The following is a 25,051-nucleotide window of genomic DNA, read 5'->3' on the forward strand; positions in this document are numbered from 1 at the left end:
GATCTTTCTCCACCAGGCCCAAGAATTAGAGGGAGACGGAGCATCCTCTCTAGAGCAAGCTGCCAATAATTTTGATTCCAGTGACTTCCTTTTCAGATATGCCAGCTTTATAGTGTATAAATGAGGTTTAACACATATGATCTCCTTCTTTTCCTACCAAATTTTCCTTTCAAATTAGAAAAAAAAAAAAAAATGGCTGGTGGTTTGAGTTACAAGCGTCAGACTCTGCGCTTGCCCATTTTTCTGCTGTCTCTCCTTGTCCTCCCAGCGGGAGTCAAGGGCTCTCATGGTCACCACTGACTTTTCAAAGTCACACGTTTGGCTTTGTTCCCTTTGCATTTTTGTTCCTACCACTTCACTTCTCCAGAGTGTTCTGCCTCTTGTGTTTGCTTATCTAGTGCATAATGGACCTTCAAGGTCCCACTCAAACTCATCTCTCCACAAGGACTTCCCTGACCACTCCAGGCCAAACGCCCTCTGAAATCCAACTGCAGTTTCAAATGCCAGATGCTACTTGGGGCACCTCTTAGATGGCTGTTGTGCCATTTGTTAAAATACCATGATGTTTTCACTTGCAGTTTACCTCCCCAGCTAGATGATAAGTCGTTTAGGACATTCATATTTTTTCCTCCAGTTGTATACAGGAGTCTTTTATACTTAATGGGTTCTTCATGAATACTTGTTTCAAAAAAATCCAGGGGCTGGGGCTGTAGCTCAGTGGCAGAATGCTTGCCATGAGACACTGGGTTCAATCCTTAGCACTGCATAAAAAAAAAATAAATTCAATAAAGGCATCTACAATTACAAAGAAAATGTTTTTAAATCCAGATTTTTTTATATTTTAGGTTACCTTTCCTCTTCTATTGCTGACTTGTGCTATTGAGAGTCTCCTCAGTCCTCTAGTTTGTGTGATCAGTGAATCTGTTATGCCTCTGAGCAGAGTTGTTGACAAGTCCCATAAGAACAGATTTCCCAAAGAAGGGGAAGAGTGGGATGGCATTGGAGTTGATCAACCCTGTAACCAGCTGTCAATCAATGTCTATTGAATGAATATTGTTACTACAATGAGTTTACCATAACAAGGGCTTTAACTTCCACCAATAACTGCTCCTTAAGGACCTCCAGTGAGCCCAGAATTACAGAGATTTCTTTGGCTTAACATATGAAACCAAGTGCATCTTAAGAAAGGAGTAAGAAAGTAGTGGCTTTGTTTCTTAGAATCATGTCACCAAAATTTGATTCTTTTACCTTCCCTCCACTTTCTCTTTCTTCCCATCCCACTGTGGGACAGCAGTGGAGCAACAGAAAATTGAGACTACTCCAGCCATGTGTGAGAACACTAAGTTGCGTCTTCACCTCTAAGACTCCTGTTCCTATTCCTCATCAGTTCCTTGGCTTGGGAGGAAAAAAAAAATGTAGAGCTCATAAAAGTTTGGGAATATTTATTTGATCAAATAAAATAGTGTGAAAGCTGCCAAAATATCCAATGTTATCATAGACTTGGTTAATGAAAGTACAATGTATAGGTCAAGAGAAGTAATAGTTCCATTGTGCTATTCAGACCACACCTGTCCTGAGTGGTGTGTAATATATTGTATTCTAAATGCAGCATTCTAGAATGATCTTGAATAAACTGGAAGAGCCCAAGAGGAGGTAAACAGTACCATGTTGTCCATGTCAGGTTAAAGAGACAGAGACTCTGTTTGGGGAGAAGTTAGAAGCATGGCAGAGCCGTCTTCCAATTACTGAAGCACTGCAGTGGGACTGAAGGGTTGGTCTGCTTGGGCTGCTCCAGAGGGCAGGACCTAGGTGCGCAGGTGGGAGTTTTCTTAGAGTAGTGTAAAGAACTATCAAAGTCCTTCTTAATGTGCAGAGTCCATTTTACAGAAGCATCTGTTAGCTTAAACCTTTATCCATAGTTATTTTGTTTTTTTTTTAATTTCCTTATCGGTTGCTCAAGCAGTGACCCCAAATTCTGCACTTAGAATTCAGTTGCCCTATAGCTGTACCTGAGGGCCAGGAGGTACCTCGTGTCCCCATGCCCCAAAGCTGCTCCTGTTGCTTTATGGCCACGTAGTCATTGTTGCATCAAAGCTTCTGCCTCAGTGTGAGCGCTGATCTTCATTGCCCAGGAACCACTAATAGAGCTAGCATACTGACATACTTTCTGGTTTATGTGTTAAGGTATTGTCTTTAACTTTGAGCCAGGAGTAAGGTCTCCCTCTGCTATCCACATGTGATTTTTTTTTTTTTTTGGAGGGGGTACTGGGATTGAACCCAGGAGTACTTAACCACTGAGCTACATCCACAGCCCTTTTTAAACATTTTAAAATTTGAGACAGGGTCTCACTAAGTTGCTTAGGGCTTTGCTAAGTTGCTGAGGTTGGCTTTGAACTTGCAGTCCTCCTGCCTCAACTTCCCAAGTTGCTGGAATTATAGGTGTGTGTCACCACGCCCGTCATGTGATTTTTAATAAAGTTTTTTCTAGATCTGTGGACAGCTATTGCTGGTATAAAGTATGTAAGGAACCTGAAGACCCAGGTTTCCATTCTACTTCTGCTACCAGTAATATAGCCCTGGAAAGTGTATTGGGCTCTTCTTTATCTCGCTTATCCATGATGAATCTGTTCACCTGAATCTAATCTCAAAAGAGTAATTCTGATGGTTGAGTAGGCAGGAAGTGTTTTGCAAACTGATAAGCAGGCACCTGCAAATGTTAGCTCCTGGCCACTTCTGCAGCCTTGTGAGGGCAAAGGGAACTGCATCATCCTCATCTCCCATTGCCCAGTGTGGTGCTGGAAAAGTGGAAACTTACATGCTGCTAATAGATTGGCCATTGGGTAGATGTTGCAGGGTAATTGTTTAGCAGTCCATAGGACTTGGTTTTATTCCTCAAGTGTAAGGAATGAGAGCTTCCTGGCCATGTGAGACTGTGTCTCTATACTGTGGTCCTGAAGCCCCAGGATTCTACTCTGCCTGGCACAGAAGATCACACTTCCAGAAAGGAAGGCCCTCTCTGAGCTCATCATCAGGTGGCATGCCAAAACAGGTCACTAGACTCCAGATGACCCTGCTGGATGCTTGCTAAGAGTCCTCTGCCTCTAGGCAGCACTGAGGCAGTCGTGAGCTCTTCTTGAGTCCATCTAGTGGCCTGGCATCCTGACAGTGTGCCCTGTCTGCGTCAGCAAGTCTTGCCACCCTTTGGTTCTCTTGCTGTGCTAGCATTCACTTCCCTGGCCAGCCTCATGGGCCACAGAGGAACCTGGCAAGGACCAGGCTGTACTTGTGCATGTTACACAAGCCAAGTAAATTGGCTTGTTTTATAAGTTGCCTTGGGAAAGTGAATTGGTCTACTTGGACTCTCCTTTATCTCACTTATCAGTGATGATTCTGTTCACCTGAACCTAATCTCAAGCAAGTAATGATGATTGTGTAGGCAGGAACTTTACAAACTGATCAGTTTGCTTTACAAACTGATAAGCAGGCCCCTGAAAATGGGGTGGAGTTAGCAGAACTTCCTGGTCTAGATGGAAAAAAATAATGGCCCCATCATATCCACAGTGGAGGTATACGTTTTTAGGAACTAGATTCATTTGGAAATCCTCTGTGGAAGAAATTTCTGAGATGCTTGTCAGAATAGAAAAATTTAGAATTCCATCAAAAATTAAAAAAAAAAAATCAACTCCCAAATCACAAACCTGAAATGTCATTTGTCTGAAAAATCCACACCTCAGTTTTTCCACTATCAGTTGTTCCCATGCCCACCCCAAGTTTGCCTAGGAATGACTTAAATCTAATGTTTATTGGCCAGAGTATATTATCCACGTTTTAAAAAATATTTTATGTACATATTTGAGGTTACCACAAAATATTATGACATACACATAGATGGTTAAATGGTTACTATAGAGAACAAATTAATACAACCATCATCCCACACATTATTTTTCTGTATGTGTAGAACAGCTTAAATCTACTTATTTGACAAAAACCCTTAATATAATACAAGTTTACTAACAATGGTCCTCAGATAGTGCATTAAATCTCCGGATCTAGCTTGTTACATCTTATATATCTGCTATTTTGTATCCTTTGATCTATATAGTTCCTATTTTTTCACTTGATCTCTCTCCTCCCACCCCAAATAAGTATTTTATTCTCTCTCTCTCTTTTTTTTTTTTTTTTTTTTTTGGTACCAGGGATTGAACTCAGGGGCACTTAACCACTGGCCACATCTCCAGCCCTTTTTTGTATTTCATTTAGAGACAGAGTCTCACTGAGTGACTTAGGGCCTTGTTCAATGGCTGAGGCTGACTTTGAACTCACAAGACACCCAGTTCACTATTTTATTCATCTATATATATTAGACATTTTTTGAAAAGACTCCACATATAAGTGAGATCATGCAATATTTCTCTTTCTTTATATGTTTATTTCACTTAGCATGATCTTCACCCATGTTGTGGAAAATGGCAGAATTTCCTTTCTTTTTTTAATATTTATTTATTTATTTATTTTTAGTTATAGGTGGACACAATATCTTTATTTTATATTTATGTGGTGCTAAGGATTGAACCCAGTGCCTCACGCATACTAGGTGAGTGCTCTACCTCTGAGCCACACCCCAGCCCCAGAATTTCCTTTCTTAAGGCTGAAAAATATCACATACACACACACACACACACACACACACACCCTACCACAGTGTCTTTATCCATTCATTCACCAACAGACACTTAAGGTTTTTCCACATCTTAGCTACTGTGAATAGTACAGCACTGAACATAGAGGCGCAAATATGTTTACAAGGTGCTGTTTCATAACCTTTGGGCATGCATATACCCAGTCCTGTCAATTTTGTGTCTTGTGACAGTTTTATTTTTAATTTTCTTTAGGAACCTCCATACTGTTTTTCATAATAGCTGCACCACTCTTCATTTTCATTCCCACCATTCCTTCCCCTTTCTCTTTGCCAGCACTTGCTCTCTCTCTTTTTTCACTCCTTAGCTCTTTCTTTTCTAGAACCTCCTCATGCCAGCACCCATAACACAGTCACTTACTGGTCCCTCCCCTCTCCTCTACCTGCCCTGGGCTTGCAGCTTCTGGGCTGCCCCACGTGGTTCATTCACCCCATGACTTTTACTCTCTGGGCTGCTGCTGCCTGGAATGTCCTCCCATTTCATTTCTCAATGACTGTCCCTCTGTATCCACAGGTTCTACATCTGTGAATTCAACCAACTTCAGATTGAAAATATTTAAGAAAAATCTGTGTCTGTACTGAACACGTCATTTTTCTAGTCTTTATTCTCTAAACAATACAGTATAGCAACTACTTATTAGCACTTACATTGTATTAGATATTATAAGTAATCTAGAGATGATTTGAAGTATTCAGGAGGATGTGCATAGGTCATATTGCAAATCTTAAGTGGGGCAGAAGTTCTCATTGTAGCAGAAAACTGGCCTGTTTCCTCCAGGAGAAGCACTAATTGCAGGTCACCTTTACTTGCCCTTGATTGGAGCCTAGTATCCAACTCTAACACAGGCAACTAGGTCTTCAGAGGGAATCACTCTTGAATGACTGCCAGCATTATAGCTAACTCCATGATTCAAGGCAAATTACCCAGCATACCGATTACCAAGCCCTTTATTTCCCTCTTCCTGCTCTCACTGTATCTACCTTTTAACTCTGTGCCTGAGAGTCCTGCCCCAGAGACAACTTGGGCTTCTTTGCTCACAGAACAGTCAGGCAGAAGAACATGGAATGCATTTCACTGTGTGACACTTTGGACTCCTTAGATGTCCTTCATTCTCTAGATGGGCTGAGAGTGGCCCATGTCAAGCTGGATGTACCGTGGGGGCATCTTGTAAGCAGAGCTGTAGGCCTGCTTCCTGGGCCTGGCAGTCTCCTTCCTGCCATCCAGCAGGCTAAAGAACAAAGACCGCAAAAGGACAATGGGAAGAGGAGGAGAAAGTAAGAGGCACTAATGGGATCCGTCACCAGCTGGGTCCATCTGTCTAGCAGCCTGTCTCTGGTGATGGCACCAGGGGACATGTCACTGGAAAGCTTGCCTGTCCACTGGCTTGTCAAGCCTCGGCACCAGACACTCTAATTTCCTTAATAACAGGTTACAGACTCTGTATCTATAAATGTAGCTCAACCCTTCTCGACCTTTCTTTATTTTTAGCCAATACTGCTGCTCTGGATGTAACGGTTTCCGTAGCTGATTACTTTGTTCTGTAAATACCTTTATGTCAAGTAGAAAGAAATTCTCCCTGTTGGGCTGGAAGACCCTGTGCTCTTAATTCTAATTTCTAGCCTTAGTGACAAATTCATGTTTGGCATATTGTGTCTATTTGGGAGGCCAAGGAAAAGTGGATATCTCTTTCAGTGTTGAGATTTTCAGATTCAAGTTTCTATCCTTTGTCACATAGTGTCCCATCAGGGTCCTCATTCCTTTTATGTTTCCTTTCCTCAGACTTTCCTGCCTCTGTTTGGTCTATGTTGAAATACAGCAGCTAAACTAGGCATGGTGGCACATGTCTATAATCCCAGCTACATGGGGGGGGGGGGGCTGAGGCAGGAGGATAGCAAGTTTGAGGACAGCCTGGGCAACTTAATGGGACCCTGTCTCAAAATTTTAAAAAAAGTGGTGGGGGTGCTGAGAATGTGGTGTCAGTGGTAGAGTGTTCCTGGGATCAATGCCTAGTGCCACACACACACACACACATAAAACAGAAAAACAAACAAAACCCAGCAGTTACTGACAGATGATGTCAAGTGCAGATCATTTAAGATCAGGCTGAGTCTGTTGTTCCTACTACCTTTTTGCATGACACTTTTTTGATCTTTGTGACTTTAACTCAGGGCCATTTTCAGAGACTACTAAGTGAAACCTCTCCGTTTAGCCACTGTGGCTGGGGTAGACAGGTGCCTTGGGTGGTTTGGATTTGTCTCTCATGCTTGTTTTACATTTGCCCACCTTGACCTTGATCTCTCATATTACTGTTTATCCATGTGGCTTCTGTCAGTTCACATAATCAAATAGTAGGTGTCGCTTGGGTCTTCCCAGGACACTAGTGAAAATATTAGCTTGGACCCTCTTTTGAGTGTTCTTACTGTTACTAGTGACGTCCGTGGGGGAAAGCAGCTCACCACTGCAGAGCATTTGTAACTTTTCAGAGAGGTTGACAACTGTTGTCTCTGTCTATTTCTCAGAAATCTGTAGAGAGAAGGTTTGATTTGAAAATTGACAAAAACTGAAGCATGGAACCATTTTAGCTGTCCATATAATATTCTGAAATTAGAATTTTTGTTCCTTACCCTTAGTTCCTTCAAAAGTACTGTATTTTTTTTTAGTTTTTTTATTTGTTCTATTTAGTTAGACATGACAGTAGATTGCATTTTGATGCATCATACATAAATAAAGTCTAACTTCTCATTTGTCTGGTTTGAAGGACTGTATTAAGCCATTTAACGTCTTTTTTTCTGATTCTATAGCACTTGATTTAAAAGAAATGAGAAGAATTAGTAAATGAAAGGAAGCCATTGGTAAATAACCTTAGCAGAGATGTTTTTTGAAAAGGTTAAATCTACAGGTTATTTCTTGTCCTCTTCAAAAGATTTATAACTGATTTAACAAAACCCTGCTTGTTTGTTTTGAGGTCTATCCCTCCCACTCCCTTATCAATTTGCATTTGATGGCCTTACAACAGATTTTCTTTTCTAACTCCTTATTTGGTACAGAATTGCAATGATTAGCTTTCCCTCTGGAGCCCTTACACAGAGATAAGTTGCTTTGACAATGGGCAGTTTCATTAGGCCTGGAAAGTTGGCCAAGGACATCCTGATTGCCTAAGAAGGCGACAGCTCAGAGCTCCCTGCTGCAGGAGGGTGGAAGTCTCTGGTGTCCTAATGCTTCACTATGAATCAGTGAGAACAGCCTTGGCTGTTACTTCTCAAGCTGGTTGTGGGCAGACTGGGGGACACAGGGCTTCCAAGTGACTTTTCAGAGTACAATTCTCTGAAGCTGTTTGTTCTTGTCTTTTTAGACTCTTGAAGGAGGCTCCTACCGGGGGAGCTTGAAAGACCCTACAGGCTGCCTAAATGAGGGGATGACCCCACCCACTCCTCCTAGAAACCTGGAAGAAGAACAGAAAGCCAAGGCCCTTCGAGGCAGGATGTAAGTAACTCCCCAGATCCCACTCTTGCAGGTGTGGCGGACCGTGGTGAAGGGCTGGGGGTACTTAGGGATTCCCCACGCTGTGCTTCGACTGATCTCAGACAGAAGTGAAGGTGACTCAGATCTATTCTGTGTAACAGTGACGAACAGTGAGCTACTTTGGCACTGTCTTGAAGAAGTTTAGGCTGAAGTGTCTTCTGTTAAGTAGCAGCTATTAATGACAAAGTATGGTTTTAACTAAGATCTGATAGAAATATTAAACATGCTGATAAAAAGGAAACTGTGGGACTATTAAGATGGGTCTGTAGTACCAGAGAATCCCTAATCATGGCAGAAAATCTGGTGGAGGTCACCTGAGGCGATGTGCCCCAAGTATAGGCAAGTGAGAGATTAGAAGAGGAAGCTGTAGTACGCCAGGTAGGGCTCATCTCAACCCCTCCCCAAGGGCTTTAATTCTGCATCATTTAGTTCTACAAAAACTGCCTTTCCACTTTGAATGGCTAGTGGTAAAATACAGTTCACATTGCAGTCTTTTTCACAAAGATCCTTGTGCAATGCAAGGTCCGGGTTATATGCCTCCTGTTACGTGAGATGATAAGGAAGATATGGATGCCAGTAATACAGAACCATAACTCCTCCCTTACTTTAGTTTTCTTATTCAGAGTTTGGCTGAGCTGGAAGCCAGCTGCCAATAAGTCTTGAACATGGCTCAGTGTGAAATTGTGAGCAGCAGTGAGAGTAGGGTAGGCAGATGGGAAGGGTCCCTCTCTGCTGTTAGTCTGCCCTTCTCCCTCAAATTAATCACTCCTTTTGCCAAGGCACTGCAAATTGATAAGGGAGTGGGAGGGATAGACCTCAAAGCAAAAAAAGCACATTTTGTTAAATCAGTTATTAAAAAAAAATAAGTAGGGCTAAATCCTTCTGTTACTGGGAAATGTGTTGAGTGAACATTTAGGACTTTGTTTCCTAGGAAACAAAAATAGAAACATCATAGCAAGAGCCTTGTGTCAAAGCAGGGCTGTCCCCTCACGGTGGGGAAGAACAAGAGGCATGCAAACTCTATAATTTCATACTTACTCCCACAACTTTATGGGTGCTTAGGAAGAACCCCAAGAAGTTGGTAAATGGAATCAAGATTGAGAAATGTCATTTCCACAGGGAAATTTCCTAGGACTTTTACAAAACTGGTTCTCCTTAGCTTACATCAGTCAAGCCAAAACAAGGCTTATATCAGGGAAACAAAAGTTTTCATCAGGGAAGTGACCCACAAGGTGGCCAATGGTCCTTAGCAAAGACAAACACTAGTCTCACTCATGTTGACCAGGCCTATGAGAATTATGTCAGCCATTGTCCAAATATGATATTGTCTGATTTTGCTACCATGGATCACAGGAGTGTGTTGCCTTTTTACCCAGGGACCCATCTCTCCTCCCTCATCTCATTCTCACCAAAGCCCCTATTTCTCCACATCCTGAGCTATCCTGAAAATCTACCCTACAGTGTCTCATCCCTTTTACTATATATCATCCTTTTGGTATATATGGGAGAAGTAGGACAAACAAAATAAATTAGGTGGTATGTCAGAAGCTGGAAAAAGAAAAGAGCAGTGTGAGGGAGATCAGGAATGAGGCCAGGCTGTGGTTTTAAGTGGTTCTGCCATTTGCACAAAAACCAGAAGGAGGTAAGGAGTTAGCCATGAGGAAGAGTGTTCTGGGTAGAGGGAACAGCCAGTGCCAAGGGTCTACAGGATTTCCTGTGGAAGACCAGCCCTTCCCTACCACTGTGAAAGAGAGAGGGTTAGAAGTGGGCCCAACCTATAGCTGGAAAAATTTCACAGGGACCAAAGAACAACATTTATTTGCGGCTTTTACTGATAAGAATTGAACATGGACAGTAATTTATTATTCATTCATTTGGCAATTAATCCTGTACTGCCTTAAGATGAATATAATTTAAATCTCTGAGGTAACTTTTCAGAAGGTCTTTTAATGTGTCTTAATCTCCCCCAGATACTTCACCAGCCCCTTAAGGGAAAAAGGCAAGGCTCCCCAGCAGACCTGATGCAAGTCCCCTTCCCTAGAGGCTGACAAGCCTAGCCAGCCCCAATGTGTCAGCAAATGGCTGAAGATAAAAATATCACGTGGACACAGAGCAGTAGACTTCATCTCCACAGGCCCCTCCCAGCCCCCAATTCCCACTCTCATTTTCCTGTGGTTTCCTTAACCACTGTCTTCCAAGCGGCACTTGGGTCATGCTAAAGATATATTTGAATGCTTTATATATTTGGCCTTGCCAGTTCCTTCCTGTGGCCTGAAACACTCGCTGGTCTGTGCTGGAGGGAACTGGTTGGAAGTGCTGAGCAGGCTGATAAAGAAGCATGTGTTCCTTTGCTTCCTTCCCTGGCCCCCAAGGCCCCTAGACCCTGGGGATTTGGTGGCTCCTCAGTGTCACACAGAACAAGAGTTTCAGCTGAATTGCTTCCTGGGTTCAAAATGGTTACAACCCCGGCACTGGGGTCCCTGGTTGACATCTCAGAACTTTACCCCTTTTGCCACTTGGGCCAAAAATATACTTGTGTGGCTTCAGACAAAACTTTTTCAAATCAGATAGTAAAGAATCAGACTCCAGTAGACTCAGAGCAGCCCCTGCCCTGTGCATAGCCAGAAGCATTTTATGGATAGGTCTTCCTCTTCACTGTTGGACAGAAAAAGAGGAGTGTTTGGGGCTGAGGCTTCTGGGACTCCAATGAGCCAGTCTCAGCCATTTGCCAGGCAGTGAGCTACATGAAGGAGCTCAGTCTTTGGACTCTTGAACAACTGGGTTCAAATCCCATCTCAGTCCCTCACTTTGTAATCTTGGGCAAGTTACCTAATCTTTCCATTTGAGTATTTTCATTAAATAAAGTATGCTTTACAATACCTACCTTTTTACAAGAATGAGAAAACCCAGATGAAGTAACTGGCCTTATAGTAAATGCTCTAAGAAGTAGAAATAATTAACAAGAAAGCCAAGAAAGTAAATGTCCTTGCCATTGTTCAATCCTGCGTCTTGGGACTGAGCGCTGCCTTCAAAGTTGTGAGTGAGGAATGTCTGCAGTCAGCCTTTCTGGCCTTGACTGGGGATTTTCCAAGCCAGTTACCATAGATACCCATGTGAATAATTGTAGCTTCTAGATTATAAAGTAAAAGTTTCTCTCCATATCTGCATTTCTGGGGCCTTAACAGCTTGTTATCAAACAAGTGTCTCTCTCCTCTCTTTAGGAAGAATGGAACTGAAACGAAGGAATAAGAGTCTCATATGGATCCTTTGGCCTCAAAGCTTTTGTAACTCAGTTTTGCCAAAGGAGTTGTCGTTCTTCCTGCCCTGTGTCTCTACAGTCATTCAGGGAGAAAGAGATATAGAAAGTAGAAAGAGGATTTCAAAGCAGTTGTTCATCATCCTTGTCTGACTTGTGTGCTGGCTAAGGGAAAGTCCTTGCTGGCCTCGTGCCCTCAGAGAGCAGAAGTGAGCAACTCTGGGGTGCTTTAAGGCATTTAAGTAACTTTACTGTGACCTTAATGTGAAGACTTCTTGCTTAACAATAAAGAGGAACCCTCATTGTTCTTCATTTCCTGCTCAGGTTTGTCCTAAATGAGCTGGTACAGACAGAGAAAGACTATGTCAAGGACCTGGGGATTGTGGTGGAGGTGAGTATCTGGTGCAGAGTGAGTCTGTGCTCACCCAACTAGGAGCAGGTTGGACCCTACATGGGCAGGGGGTTAGCTTAATGGCTGCATGTATTTTACACTCTCTGGGTATTTGCAGGAATGAGTATTAAAATGATAGCCAGGTGTGTAACCCTAGAGACTCAGGAGGCTGAAGCAGGAGGATCACAAGTTCAAGGCCAGCCTTGGCAATTTAGGGAGACCCTGTCTCAAAATAAAAAATACAAGGGGTGAGAATATAGCTCAGCAGTAAAGCACCTCTGGGTCCCCAGTACCACACACACACACACACACACACACACACACACAAATATGATTTAAAGGGTATAATTCAAATGTAATATGCAGGCACTTTTTTCTTTTCTCCTTGAAACATTTATGATATTTAGAGAGAGGTAAGGGCACAAATATTATAGCATTTGGGGAGCTTCTTGATTAGAGTTGCATCCATTTCACCTTGTTTGGGGTGACCAAGTTATGATCTTAAGAGGCTATTAGATGTTTCCTCATGTGAACATATATTCTTCAGAATTCTGAGCACCCTGGGCACAAACTAGGTAACTTTGAGTTGAATCTTGGGGCTTACACATTTCCTTAGAGTTCAAAGAGAATGTCATAGCTACCAAGGAGACAGACAAAGAAAAAGCCACCAATAAGAAAGAGTGACAGGTCCCCAGTTAGGAATCAAATTGGTAATAAATACAACAGCTCCAGCTCCATAGGGATTAACTTTTGAGGACTTAGACACTTTTTTGGAGGACAAAGCCTAAGGAAGTAAATGGATAATTTAGATAGCCTAGATTTGTTTTGTTTAGCATCTTAAAAAAAAAGATAGGAAGTCTGAAAATTGAATTCTTAATGTTTAAATTGCCTGCTGGTTCCTAACAGTTGCCCTTTAAGTCCTCATCCTGTGAACTCTGCTGATAGATGGCTCTGTATTTGCCAATCCTGAGCTTTGGATAAAGAGACTAACCAGGCATAGAGAGGACCTGAATTATAATTTATGGAAAGTCACTCTCCCCCTTGGGAATCTGTAGATTGAGAAACTGAAATCCAGGAAATTCAGACATCAGTGGTGTGATTAAAAGTAATATAACATGGGTGCCTTGGGTTTTTTTGTTTGTTTGTCTCTCTGATGGGGCCATGTGCTGCCTGTACAACCTCACAACCTGATTTTACAGCTGAAATGAGGTGACATAGGACTGCTACAGAGCCTAAAGTGTTAACATTTTATGACTTATTTATAGGCCAGATGTATCTAGTTCTGAGTCTTTAAAAATATAATTAACTTGAGTTAGGAGACAGGGAAGGAGAGAGAATCGTTTTCTTCTTTGTTCGGCTTTCTTTTCTTTCTTTCTTTCTTTTTTTTTTTTTTTTTTGGCAGAGCTGGGGATGCAACCCAGGGCCTGGCGCATGCTAGGCATGTGCTGTACCACTAAGACATAGAAAGCACCCAGAAACTTCATAAAAGTTTTGACTCTCACTCTGCCCAAGGGCAGAGTCTTGGCTGAATAGGAAAAACTACAGCAGCATCACCCTCAGACTCACACAAAGCGTGGGCTTCTCTGGGTGCTCCAGGTGGCCTTGACCCTTGACCTGCAGGTGCTTTCTCAGGAGCATCCTCTTATAACTACTGCCTGTCCCCTGCAGGGCTTCATGAAGAGGATAGAAGAGAAGGGCGTTCCTGAGGATATGCGAGGGAAGGATAAAATCGTGTTTGGGAACATTCACCAGATTTATGACTGGCATAAGGAGTAAGTGTCCCAGCTGCCCTGAGGGTCAGGGCATCCTGGGAAATCCTGGACTCTGGAATCCTTTTCTTGCATCAGATATAAAAGACAGAGTTTGAAGGGAATCTCCTGTCGTTTATCTCCCATTGAGAGGTAATGAAGTTCCAAGCAGTGTGACTTCCTCCTTTCATACTCTTTCCCCTTTTAGTTTTTTCCTGGCTGAACTGGAAAAATGTATCCAAGAGCAAGACAGACTGGCCCAGCTCTTCATTAAACATGTGAGTGACACACTGGTCTCCTCCCCATTCACTTTAAAATTCCTTCTTTCTTCCACTCTTCCTGGATTCACTTTTCTTCTTTCCCCTCTCTGAGGTTGTTTTGTGTTTTTTTTTTTTCTTAAACCATCTTGGCCATGTGGAAGTGGGGTCCAGCCCACTACATTTCCTAACTGCCTCAGTGTTCCTCCAAGTGTGGGTCACCCCTGTTCCCACCTCCATGTGTAGAATAGCTCAGCACTCAGAGAGCGAGCACAAGGCACAAGATACCTGACTGGCGCATTCCCCGTCTTTCCCTGTGCTTTGTCAGGAGCGGAAGCTGCACATCTACGTGTGGTACTGCCAGAATAAGCCGCGCTCGGAGTACATCGTAGCTGAGTACGACGCCTACTTTGAGGTGAGCTGCTCCGGCTTTGCTGAACAGGAAGGGGAAACTCAGGCCAAGAGAGCCACATTCAGAAACACCAGCCATCGTCCACCCACAGGAGTCGCTGCCTCAACAGAGCCATTAGCTGCTTACTTTAGTTCCCCTGAGCATCTTTGCTTCCAAGGAGCTGAGTTGGCCCCAGCTGTGGACTGCGGGAGGAACTTCCGTTAGCAGAATGATTCTGAAACAGAGACTGATTGGAAGCTCTGATCCTTCCCCAGTGACCCCAGCGCAAACTGTGCCCACATTCTTCTGCACGACCCCCTGGGCTGCTTGCTGAGGCCTCTCCTTGGTTGAGGGGTTTGCAGTCACTTCATAGCCTTGGTTTCTGTTCCCAGAGGTTTAAGCCTGGATGGATTGACTTTGTTGGTAGAGAGGCAGCACCTTCTCTCAGAGATCAGGGCTCAGCTGTATGGGTCACTGTGTCCTTGGGGCAGCTCTTCTTGCCTGACTCTGCTATGGAGAGATGAGAGAACCTGTTTCAGCTTGTCTCCCAAGACTTACGAGAGGACCAGGTGTGACAGTGCTTGCCATGAAAGCACCGTAGCCAGGCAAGAAGGCTATGGTAGCCTGTGTGATGTTGTAGTGTTTTTAACAAACAAGCGGATGTATAGGCAATTCTACCTTTTTCCTCACTTGAAGATGCTTGAACTTTATTGGGAAACATGAGGACGGGTGATCCATGCCTCGGAACCCTGACCCAGAACACTCAGCTCTTGGATTCCTTTCTTTCTAACATAGCTCCCTTGTGTTTCAGGAGGTAAAGCAGGAGCTAAATCAACGGCTGACGCTTAGCGACTTCCTTATCAAGCCCATTCAGAGAATAACAAAATACCAGCTGCTCCTCAAGGTAAGATGCTGGGAGCCCAGGCCAGGGCTGGAAGAGCATCTCCTTAGGCTACAGCCAGTGGCTCTGTCTCCTTCACACTGTGAAGGGACAGTGAACTGCGTGGGCAGGCATGGGCTTTGGAGGTGCAGACTTTTCTTTCCTCTACTATATTACTCTGTAAGCTCTGCCCCCAGATAATTTGCATAGCTCTTGCTTCTACCCTTAAAACTGATGGTTACTTGATTTTTTTTTTCCAGTTCACTTTTTTTCACTGACTTAATACCTTTCAAAACTAACAAATAATGACATAAAATCAGAGTGGAATATGAGTGCAAAAAGAAAGGAAGGGCAAAGCCCTAAAGACCTTAGATGAGTAATACCTAAAACTTGATCATATTTTATTTTAAATAATAGTTTGACTTGATTTTTTTCTCTTATGGAATTTGAGACTAACTGGAAAAGTCTGGACTTCCCTTCCTCTCATCCTGTCCTGTCATTATCCCCTTTACTTTCCTCCCTTCCTTCTTCCCTTCCCATCTCCCCTAGCTTTGAAATGTTGAATGTCCTGGGGGGGGGTCTTCTTTATGTCATTACATCTAGCATGACTCATAATTTCATTTCTCAGCTACTGCAGACCATTGTCACCTCTGCCTAGAAAGAAACTCCTTGGGATGTTATTGCATTTTTACAATAAGTTTTTTTATAGCTCTCTGACTGTTTTACTAACGAATTGTACCCCTCCCTGCACTCCTCCCTGCTTCCCCTCCTTGCTAGGACTTCCTGAGATACAGTGAGAAGGCTGGCTTGGAGTGTTCAGATATCGAGGTGAGTTTTCTGCTTGTAATGCTTTCTGTTCTTAGGGACTGCATTAGGCCCTAAAGGGAAAAGATTGTCTCAGGAAAACCAAGGGTCCAGGCCAACTCCTCTCACTCTTAGCAGCATGAAAAATGGCTAGTTAATGTGCAAAGTGTTGTTTTCTAGAATTCAAGAATTCTGTCCTGGGCCAGCCTAGCACTTAGCCTACTGCTGCTCTCTTTGTGGCTGCAAGAGATCTGTATTAGGGAAGGGTGGTTTTTGACACCTTTAACATCCTCCAGAGAGTGGGCAAAATTGCAAATCCAATGTGTAACTTTATCCACAAATCCAAGTAGTATTTGACTCCAATATTCCACTTTCAGTCCCCCACCTCCATTCCAAGGACTACTCTCTAGGTGAAGTCCTTTGTGTCACCATTGGGATTATTTTAAGCCAGAGAGGTTATAGCCTTTCTGGGCAGGCTATTTTAGGTCAAAACCTCAGTGTTTCCCAAGCCAGGCAAAGCTGTTACTTGGGCTATCAGGAAGCAACAGAAAGAAGAAAGAAAAGATGAAGAGGGAAAAGCAGGGAGATGGGATAAGAATGGACGAGGTAATGATGCCCCAACATGGGTGACTGACATGGAGCCCCATCTAAACAGAGCCCCATGGTCCTCTGAGAGTGGGCAGCAAGGACCACATGCTTTCCTAAAATAAAGGCACTAACAAAAGGCAAGGTCTCTGTCTTCTAGCCCTGAATTGCATGAGCTTCCTTTCTAAAGGCTGTTCTCTCTCCTGAGTGACCGGTGTTCTTTCACGCAGAAAGCTGTGGAGTTAATGTGCCTTGTTCCCAAACGCTGCAATGACATGATGAATCTGGGACGCCTGCAGGGCTTTGAGGTGAGCCCTTGGAATGCTTCCAGCCCTCTCTCCTCTGGGTGGGAGTCCTGCCGAGTACTGAGGCCTCTTCCCTTTGAAGCCCCGTGTCCTGCTGTCTCTGCCTAGACCCCTGGTTTCCAGGCCTGGAAGATGCATCTATTTAGGAAGTCCAGTGATAGGGCAGAAATAGAGCTCTTGGCCAAACTGGAGTCAGAATTCCAATGAATTTAGAAAAACCCAAAGTTCTTTATAATTAAAGCTGGCAATGACCTCTTCCCTCTTCCTTCCTGACTGAGACTATGAGAGACAGCTGGATAGCAGGATATGTGATGGGCATAGATCCTAAGTGGGAAAATGAACAGTCTTTGTTTTTTTTTTTTTTAAAGAGGGTGGTTTCTGTTGAACAGATCTATGTAGTGAGTGAATTTTTAGATCAGTGAACATTTCTAATTCTAAAACCTCTCAGGACACATTTCTGGACTTTGAAGAGAAGAACCATGTCTTAAGGAACAAAGCCAGATGTCCCAAGGATAACTGAACACACAGGTTTGCTAGGGCTGCCAAAAGAAAGTACCACAAATTGGGTGACTTAAACAATAGAAATTTATATCCACAGTTCTAGAGGCTGGAACTTATTCACCCAAACCTGTATTTCAGGTTTGGGTGAATAAGTTGGGCTCATGACATTCTTGAGCCAAATTGTCTTGTCTTCCTTATCCTGTGTGTCCTTGTCTGGTTTCCATGTTTGTTTATGATAGGGGATCAGTAACTGGCTGGAAGTTTGAAATCAGGGTGTAGTCAGAGATGTTTCCTTCGGAGCACCATGAGGGAAGAATCTGTTTCAGGCCCCTCTCCTTGGCTTGTTGAGGCTGATGTCATGCTCAGTGACATTCTCCCTGTGTCTTCACATCCTGTCGATGTGTTTCTGTGTCCACATTTCTCTTTTTTATAAAGACATCTGTCATATTCTATTAAAACTCAGACTGATGACCTCACTTTAACTTTATTATCTCTATAAAGACTCCATTTCCAGCCAGGTATGGAGGGGCACACTTGTAATCCCAGCGGCTCAGGAGCCTAAACAGGAAGATCACAAGTTCAAAGCCAGCCTCAGCAAAAGCAAGGCACTAAGCAACTCAGTGAGACCCTGTCTCTAAATGAAATACAAAATAAGACTGGGGTTGTGGCTCAGTGGTTGAGTGCCCCTGAGTTCAATCCCTGGTCCCCTCCCCCACAAAAAAGACCCCCATGTCCCTATAAGGTCATATTCAGAGGTCCTGGGGGTCAGAACTCCAAAATATGAATTGGGGGCAAAGGGAGACACAGTTCAGCCCTTAACAGTGAACATTTGAAGACAAATTGACTTTCCTAATTTATACTTCATAAATAACTATTAAAAGTTGATGTCCAAATCTCATAAATTAAACATGTTTTGAATATTAATATGATAAAATTATAACCAACAGTTATTAACTGGTACCTAGTAGTTACTGATCCCCCTGGAAAAAGATGTGGGGTTTCTAATCCTGTTTCCCAGTAAATCCTGCCATCTATGATTTCATTATTCCTTTTTGAAGAAAATGGATTCTTTGAAGCTGAGATAATTAGTAAATGACCCCCCTCCCCATCCCCCACTCCCCAGCTAAATCAGAATAGATTAAATGGTACAGGTAAACCAGTGGTATAAGTTAATCAGGAGGTGCTATATTTCAGGTTTGGGTGAATAAGTTGGGCTCATGACATTCTTGAGCCAAATTGTCTTGTCTTCCTTATCCTGTGTGTCCTTGTCTGGTTTCCATGTTTGTTTGTGATAGGAACTAGGTGGAGGGTCTCCAAGGCAAACCTGACCTGTTAGCTTAAGCAGAGTTACTCAGCAGAAATACGCTCTTTGAGTGTGTGTGTGGCTCCTCTTTGGTCATACTGGAGGGACTTTTATACTTTCTCCCTTGGCATTATGCCAAGTGTGAGGCTATTCTGGATGAACCAAGTAATCCCTTTTGCTCTTGGATCTTGAAGCCCCTGTGTTTTCTGAACAAGAGTCTGACTGGCCTTTCTCTGGGTCTCTGGAAGAATGGCATCTGATTGTGCCATCCAACCCAAGTGAGCCTTCAGGGTGCATGTGTGTGTGTGTCCATGTAAGCCCACACAGAGGAGCATGCAGTTCTTTTCTCTTTGAAATCAAGCAGCACTGACCTGTTTTCATCAAGCTGCAGAGAATCTGCTTTGCTTTCCTTCAGCTAATTGAGAAAGACAATGAATGTATGTCTCTTCCCTGAATCCATGGGGAGAAGCCGGAGCCCCCCTCTTCTAATTCCCTCCCTCTCCAATCTCTGGCTTTCTCTTTAGCATTGGCTGCCTCTATCACAAGATCAGTTCTTGTGTAATATTAATAGAGCTTTTAGAGCTTTCCTGGCTAGCTGGTCACTGGCTTAATATTAACTTTGGACCAGGGTAGAGATAAGCCTGTTTGGCTGTCGACCTTGGCAGTGAGAAGCCAAGCAGAGGGCAGGCATTTCTCAGGCACACAAAAGAAAAAATGACCCCTGTGCCAGGTCATGTTTGGAATAAGGCACCAAGTGCAGAAAATGGCCCACGTTTGCACTAAAGGGTAAAAGTTGTCACCTGAGAAAGAGCACAGTGCAGAGGAGGGCTTCTGACCTCTGTCTCAGATGCCAGGGTCTTTTTGTGCAGGCTTTCTGATAGCCTCTGTGCAACTTGCTGGGTTGGGCATATTCCCTTTGACAATGTCTTTGAAAATCACATTAGAAGCTAACAAGCCGAATATACTGTACCTCTTCAGCTATGTAGCTTGTAGCCTCTTAGCTGGAGACATTTGACAAAGAATCACAGGACCCAGAGAAATATCTCCCATCTGATGTAGAGCCTATATATATGGTAACCCAACTTCACCTGTTGACCTTAGCAGGACACTTAAACTTCAGACTCTCCCCATCCTAAACAATCGAGGAAGGAGAGAGGGTCCTGGCTAGTCAGATTACTTGAGGCCTGCCTGCCTCACATTTCTTGGCCACAGGTTGGTTCCAAGTTCCTGGCTATAGAGTGCCCCAGGTGCTTGGCCCATGCCACAGGGGAAGCAGGCACTGTTGTCAGAGCTGCAAGGACAGAAAGGCCACTTCTAGTTCCAAGTGTTGCTTACCTTTTAGTCTCTTATTTTGGGGGGTGTGGGGAGAGTACCAGGGATTGAACTCAGGGGCACTCACCCACTGAGCCACATCCCCAGCCCTATTTTGTATTTTATTTAGAGATAGGGTCTGACTGAGTTGCTTAGTACCTCACTTTTGCTGAGGCTGGCTTTGAACTCATGATCTTCCTGCATCAGCCTCCCAAACTGCTGGATTATGGCATGCGCCACTGCTCCAGGCTTATTCTCCTTTTTAATAAAAAACATGAAGGGGCCAGGATAATTCCCATTCCTTTTTAGCTAATAGTTCTACCTTTCTCTGGCATTTCCTGGGAGCTATTTTTTAATGGTTCTGTTACCCTTTTATCCTTTCCCTCATGGGCCCTGTATGAATAGGATAGTGGCCTCAATCTGTCCCAGTGGGTGGGTCCCAACTCAGTGTCTTACTAGACTCCCAAGGCTTTTAGTGCCCGTCTGTTTTCCATGTTCCCAGAAGGGAACATCATGTGGCCCAAAAGGGCTGTGTCCGCCTCGCTTCTCACTGGCTTCTGGCTTCTGTCTCCATCAGGGCACCCTGACCGCCCAGGGCAAGCTGCTGCAGCAGGACACATTCTATGTGATTGAGCTGGATGCCAGCATGCAGTCCCGGACCAAAGAGAGGCGTGTATTCCTCTTCGAGCAGATTGTCATCTTCAGCGAATTGCTCAGGAAGGGCTCCCTTACACCAGGCTACATGTTCAAAAAGAGCATCAAGGTGAGGGGCCAGCAGGCATACAGAAAGGAAGAGCCAAGTTCTTGGAGCTATGTCCCTCAGATGAGGCCCTGGAGTGGTGAGGACCCAGAGCCTCAAGGACCTCTCAGCCTAATAGCCTTCCAGCAAGAAGGCTGAAGGAAAAACAGTGATCACCCATGGGAAACAGTGACAGGCCCCCAGCTGGTCTCCAGCAAGATCCTGCATGTTCCCCCCACCCTCAAAGGCAAAAAGCAGAGTATTTCCTATTAAATCCAAGGCAAATTTTGGAAACTTCTCCTGAGATAAAAGAACTTTGAGGTCCAGTGATAGGTACCTGTTTTGTACAACTTCAATATGAAAAGGATCAACTTGTTTTTTCCAGATGAATTATTTGGTCCTGGAGGAAAACATGGACAATGACCCCTGCAAATTCGCCCTCATGAACAGGGAGACTTCAGAAAGGGTCATTCTGCAAGCTGCCAACTCGGACATCCAGCAGGCCTGGGTGCAGGACATCAATCAAGTCTTAGAAACACAGCGAGACTTCTTAAATGGTATGTGCCACGCCTGCTTCCTGCAGGGCCTTTTCAGGGAACCCCACACCTCTTACCTTCCTTGGGTCTAAGCTCTTGGAGAGTTATGAGCTCAGAACACATTTTATATGGACTCCAACTGTTTACTTTTCAGAAACACTTTAAAATTCTTTTGAACCTGAATTCACAAATGGAGCAGATTGGGTGTGAGAAAGAAGGTCCATCTTTCCAACAGAAGGGATCTTCTCTTCTAGGACATACCATGCATGCTTTTTGGCCACCACTACCAGCTGGTAATAATTTTAGAAAAATTCTGAGATGGGGACATCCTGTCTCATGGGGGCTGGCTGTCAGTGATGTGTGTTTTCACACTTGGTGGCTAATGACTGGTACTCTCTCAGGCTATTTTTTTTTTCCTATTTTTAAATTTTTTGTGCTCTGTCACTAAACTACATCCCCAACCCCTCACTAGGGTTTTGTAGAGATAACAGAATTTGGCAGATCAGTTCAAATCCCTTCTCTGTTCCCAGCACAGCAAGAGCCCAGATAAGCCACCCTCCTAACTGACCTTGCCCCTGTCAATTGAGAAGTGATCACTACCTCTAAATTTCCAAAATACCCCCAACAAATTGATTATGCAGAGAATATAGCTCTCTATGACCCTCCAGGAATCCCCTAACAAGTGGAATGAAGGAGAGTCCCTACCTTCTTCTGTTTCTTTATTTTTGCCCTGCTGGGATTTCTTCACATTGTGCTTGACATATGAAGGAAGCATACATTTTTACACTAGTGCTGATCTGCTGAATTGGTGAGCTCAGAAGTCTCTCCAACAGAAATGGAGCCTGAAGTTGAAGGCAAAATGGAACCAGTAGCAAAGTAAATCTGGAGAGTCAGCAAATATATCTGTCTGGATATGTACACACACACACACACACACACACACACATACATATGCACACAGGACCTCCTCCAGATATATCACCCCTTCTTGCCTGCCCTGAGACTTGACTCCACGGCCATATGTACTCACACTTGTATGCACACATTCAAATACATACAAGACCAGCCCTGGGTGTCCCATCCTTTCTTCCCAGTACAGTGCTGACATCTATATCACAAGCTATGTGTTTATATCTACACACTCGCACACACATGCACACATATCCACAGGTCCACCTCTGCATATATCACTTGCCTATACTCAGGCTGGTACTAGATGGTAGGTGTACTCATACATGTACATACACATGTACACTCACACATGGGCCAACCCTTGGGCCTGTCACCTCTGCTTGTCAGTACTAGATCTAGACTTTCAAATGATACAACATAGCATTTTCTGGGTGTCTAGCATGGAACTGAATGCTGTGGAGAAAGATAAGAGATGACATCCTAGTTGAGGACTTGGGCAAGGCACGATGTATCTCTGGGCCTCAGTTGACTTGCTTTTTGAGAAGGAGAGTTTGGGGCTAGGGTGGTGGCTCAGTGGTAGAGTGCTTGCCTAGCATGTGTGAGGCCCTGGATTCGATTCTCAGCATCACATATAAATAAACAAAATAAAAGTCCAATGATGACCAAAAAACATATATGTAAATAAAGAATAAAAAAGAAAAAAAATAAAAGGACAGTTTGGGGCTAGATCTACTCTACCCATGCTGGGGTGAGCTGAGGTGGGCCATCAGTACTGGCTACAAGGAAGCGTGGCCCACTGCCCTAAAGTGTCAGTTTTCTCCATGGTAAAGGAGTAAACACAGTGTTTTTATTTTTTAAAAAATAGAGATTATATAGCAGGATGACATACTTTTTAAGATAGAATATGAGTAGTCAAAGCAACTACATATTTACAAAGATTTGAGGGGGGGGGCATGCCCTCTGCCCTCCAGCTATACAAAAGGTTGGTAGAAAAAACTAGACTCTCTAGGGCTCTTTTCCATTCTAAAAAAAATCTAAAATTGCCCCCTGAGGGATAGTAGCAAAAGTTGTATTTAGCTTAAAATTTCTGTATATACAATTTTGGATTAATGTTTTTATTGATAGAACAATTTAATGTCAAGACATATAAATATACAAAATATATCCATTTAAATTGCATCCTACTGATTAGTAATCTCTGATTCTAAGCTGGAATGAGGATTTTAAGTTCATCAACTTAAGACCATAGAAAAATAAAGTAGGACAAAGATTTGAAGCCAGAAATTGTTTAAGTGACAATAATCACTCTCATATATTGAGTCCTTACTGTACATCAGGCACTATATTAAGCAATTTTACCTGTTGTTTTCTTTTTCACATTTTATCCTTACATCAACATGGAAAGATAAGTATTATCATCCTACTCTTTTTCAGGTGACAAAAGGTAGACTCAGAGAAGTTAAGAAACTTATCCAAAATCACAAAACACTAGATGATAGAAAACGTGAACCTAGAACTACAAGATTTCAAATTAGGCTCTTAACCACAAGACTGCAATGTAGTTGCTAGTGGAAGGACTTACATTTATCTGTGAGCTCCCTAGCAAGCAAAGCAAAGAAAGAAACAGACTATGGCATAAGACACTGAACCTGTGAACCTATCAGAGATACAGTTTTTCTGATCCTAAGACCTAAATGATGCAAATTGAGGCTGGTAAAAGAAGGTAGGGCTTTGGGGCTGGGGTTATAGCTCAGTGGTAGAGCGCTTGCCTAGCATGTGTGAGGCACTGGGATCGATTCTCAGCACCACATATAATAAATAAAATAAATGTCCATCAACAACTAAAAAAATTAAAAAAAAAAAAAGAAGAAGAAGGTAAGGCTTCTATGTAGCTAACTTAAGAAGGCATACTTCTTTTCGAATGCTTTAGCACAATCATTGCAGATAACCAGGTAGTAACCCAATTTCACATGCTAGGTATTGAGTCATGGATTAGATTTGATTACTAACAGATTATTGTTACCTAAACATTTAATGCCCATAGAAGATTCCCCAGGCACAAGTCTGAGCTCTGCAATCCTGTTGCCTACTTGGCCACACTCGAGAGACAAGGCTGTGGTGATGGCCCAGGGCCAGGCTTTTATTTACAGAGACACACACAAGCATCTCAACCCATCTTTTCCTGCTAAGACCTCAAATAGAAAAGAGTTTGGCCCTATGTTGAATCCTATGCAGACCTGTCACTGTGGAAATACCTTTACAACTGAAAGTTCTCAGGGTCCCTGCTGTTAACCCATTTAAATAGCTGTCACACTGATTACTGACCAAAACAATGTCATCAGGCCAGTCCTTGAAGTCATCCAGAATTCTACCTGGATGGCATTTGCCTGGCTGTACCTCTTTAGTGATCAATCCTGGGAATTTGATTATCTTAAACTCAGTAAAACAAAGCTCATGTCTTTCTCTTCAAGTTAGCTTGTTCTCCTGTCTTCTGAGTTGCAATGACTACCATTTTCTCAGTCTCCAACCTGAGCCATCTTCCTTTCCTGCTTGCTGATCTCACCTAGCCCGTCAGTCTCATCTCTGCTTTATATTCACACAACCCTGCTCCCGCTAGACCCTCTGGCCTCTTGCTGGTTACTGTCTCCTAGCTTCTGAATTAGACAGGAAGCCTTTTGTCTCTTCCTCTTCAACTCCTCTGCCAACTGCTACAAAGTTGATGTTCATAAAATGTGTCTCCTGAGATAGAATCTGAATTTACAACTTTAAAGTTCACTTTTTAAAATATTTTTAAATTGTAGGTGGACACAATACCTTTATTTTATTTATTTATGTGTGCTGCTGATGATCAAACCCAGGTCCTCACACATTCTAGGCAAGTGCTTTACCTGAGCCACAATCCAACCCCTT

The 25,051-nt window shown here is 43.2% G+C and overlaps 1 protein-coding gene across 22 annotated transcripts in view; it reads left to right on the forward strand.

The window, feature by feature from the left end:
• The window catches only part of Kalrn (kalirin RhoGEF kinase), a 636,773-nt gene that overhangs the window by 561,418 nt on the left and 50,304 nt on the right, over window positions 1-25,051 (forward strand). For all 22 annotated transcript variants that reach the window (XM_058583507.1, XM_058583505.1, XM_058583504.1 and 19 more), the window contains 10 exons: window positions 8,053-8,183; window positions 11,803-11,869; window positions 13,538-13,641; window positions 13,826-13,895; window positions 14,203-14,289; window positions 15,077-15,169; window positions 15,923-15,973; window positions 16,765-16,842; window positions 20,532-20,717; window positions 21,079-21,250. In XM_058583507.1, coding sequence (XP_058439490.1) covers window positions 8,053-8,183; window positions 11,803-11,869; window positions 13,538-13,641; window positions 13,826-13,895; window positions 14,203-14,289; window positions 15,077-15,169; window positions 15,923-15,973; window positions 16,765-16,842; window positions 20,532-20,717; window positions 21,079-21,250 — 1,039 coding nt within the window. The remainder of the gene's footprint in view (window positions 1-8,052; window positions 8,184-11,802; window positions 11,870-13,537; window positions 13,642-13,825; window positions 13,896-14,202; window positions 14,290-15,076; window positions 15,170-15,922; window positions 15,974-16,764; window positions 16,843-20,531; window positions 20,718-21,078; window positions 21,251-25,051) is intronic.

Source organism: Marmota monax, unplaced genomic scaffold (genome assembly GCF_021218885.2).
Source record: "Marmota monax isolate L192 unplaced genomic scaffold, Marmota_monax_Labrador192_F-V1.1 WCK01_AAM20220418_F8-fsc00052, whole genome shotgun sequence".
Lineage (NCBI taxonomy): Eukaryota > Metazoa > Chordata > Mammalia > Rodentia > Sciuridae > Marmota > Marmota monax.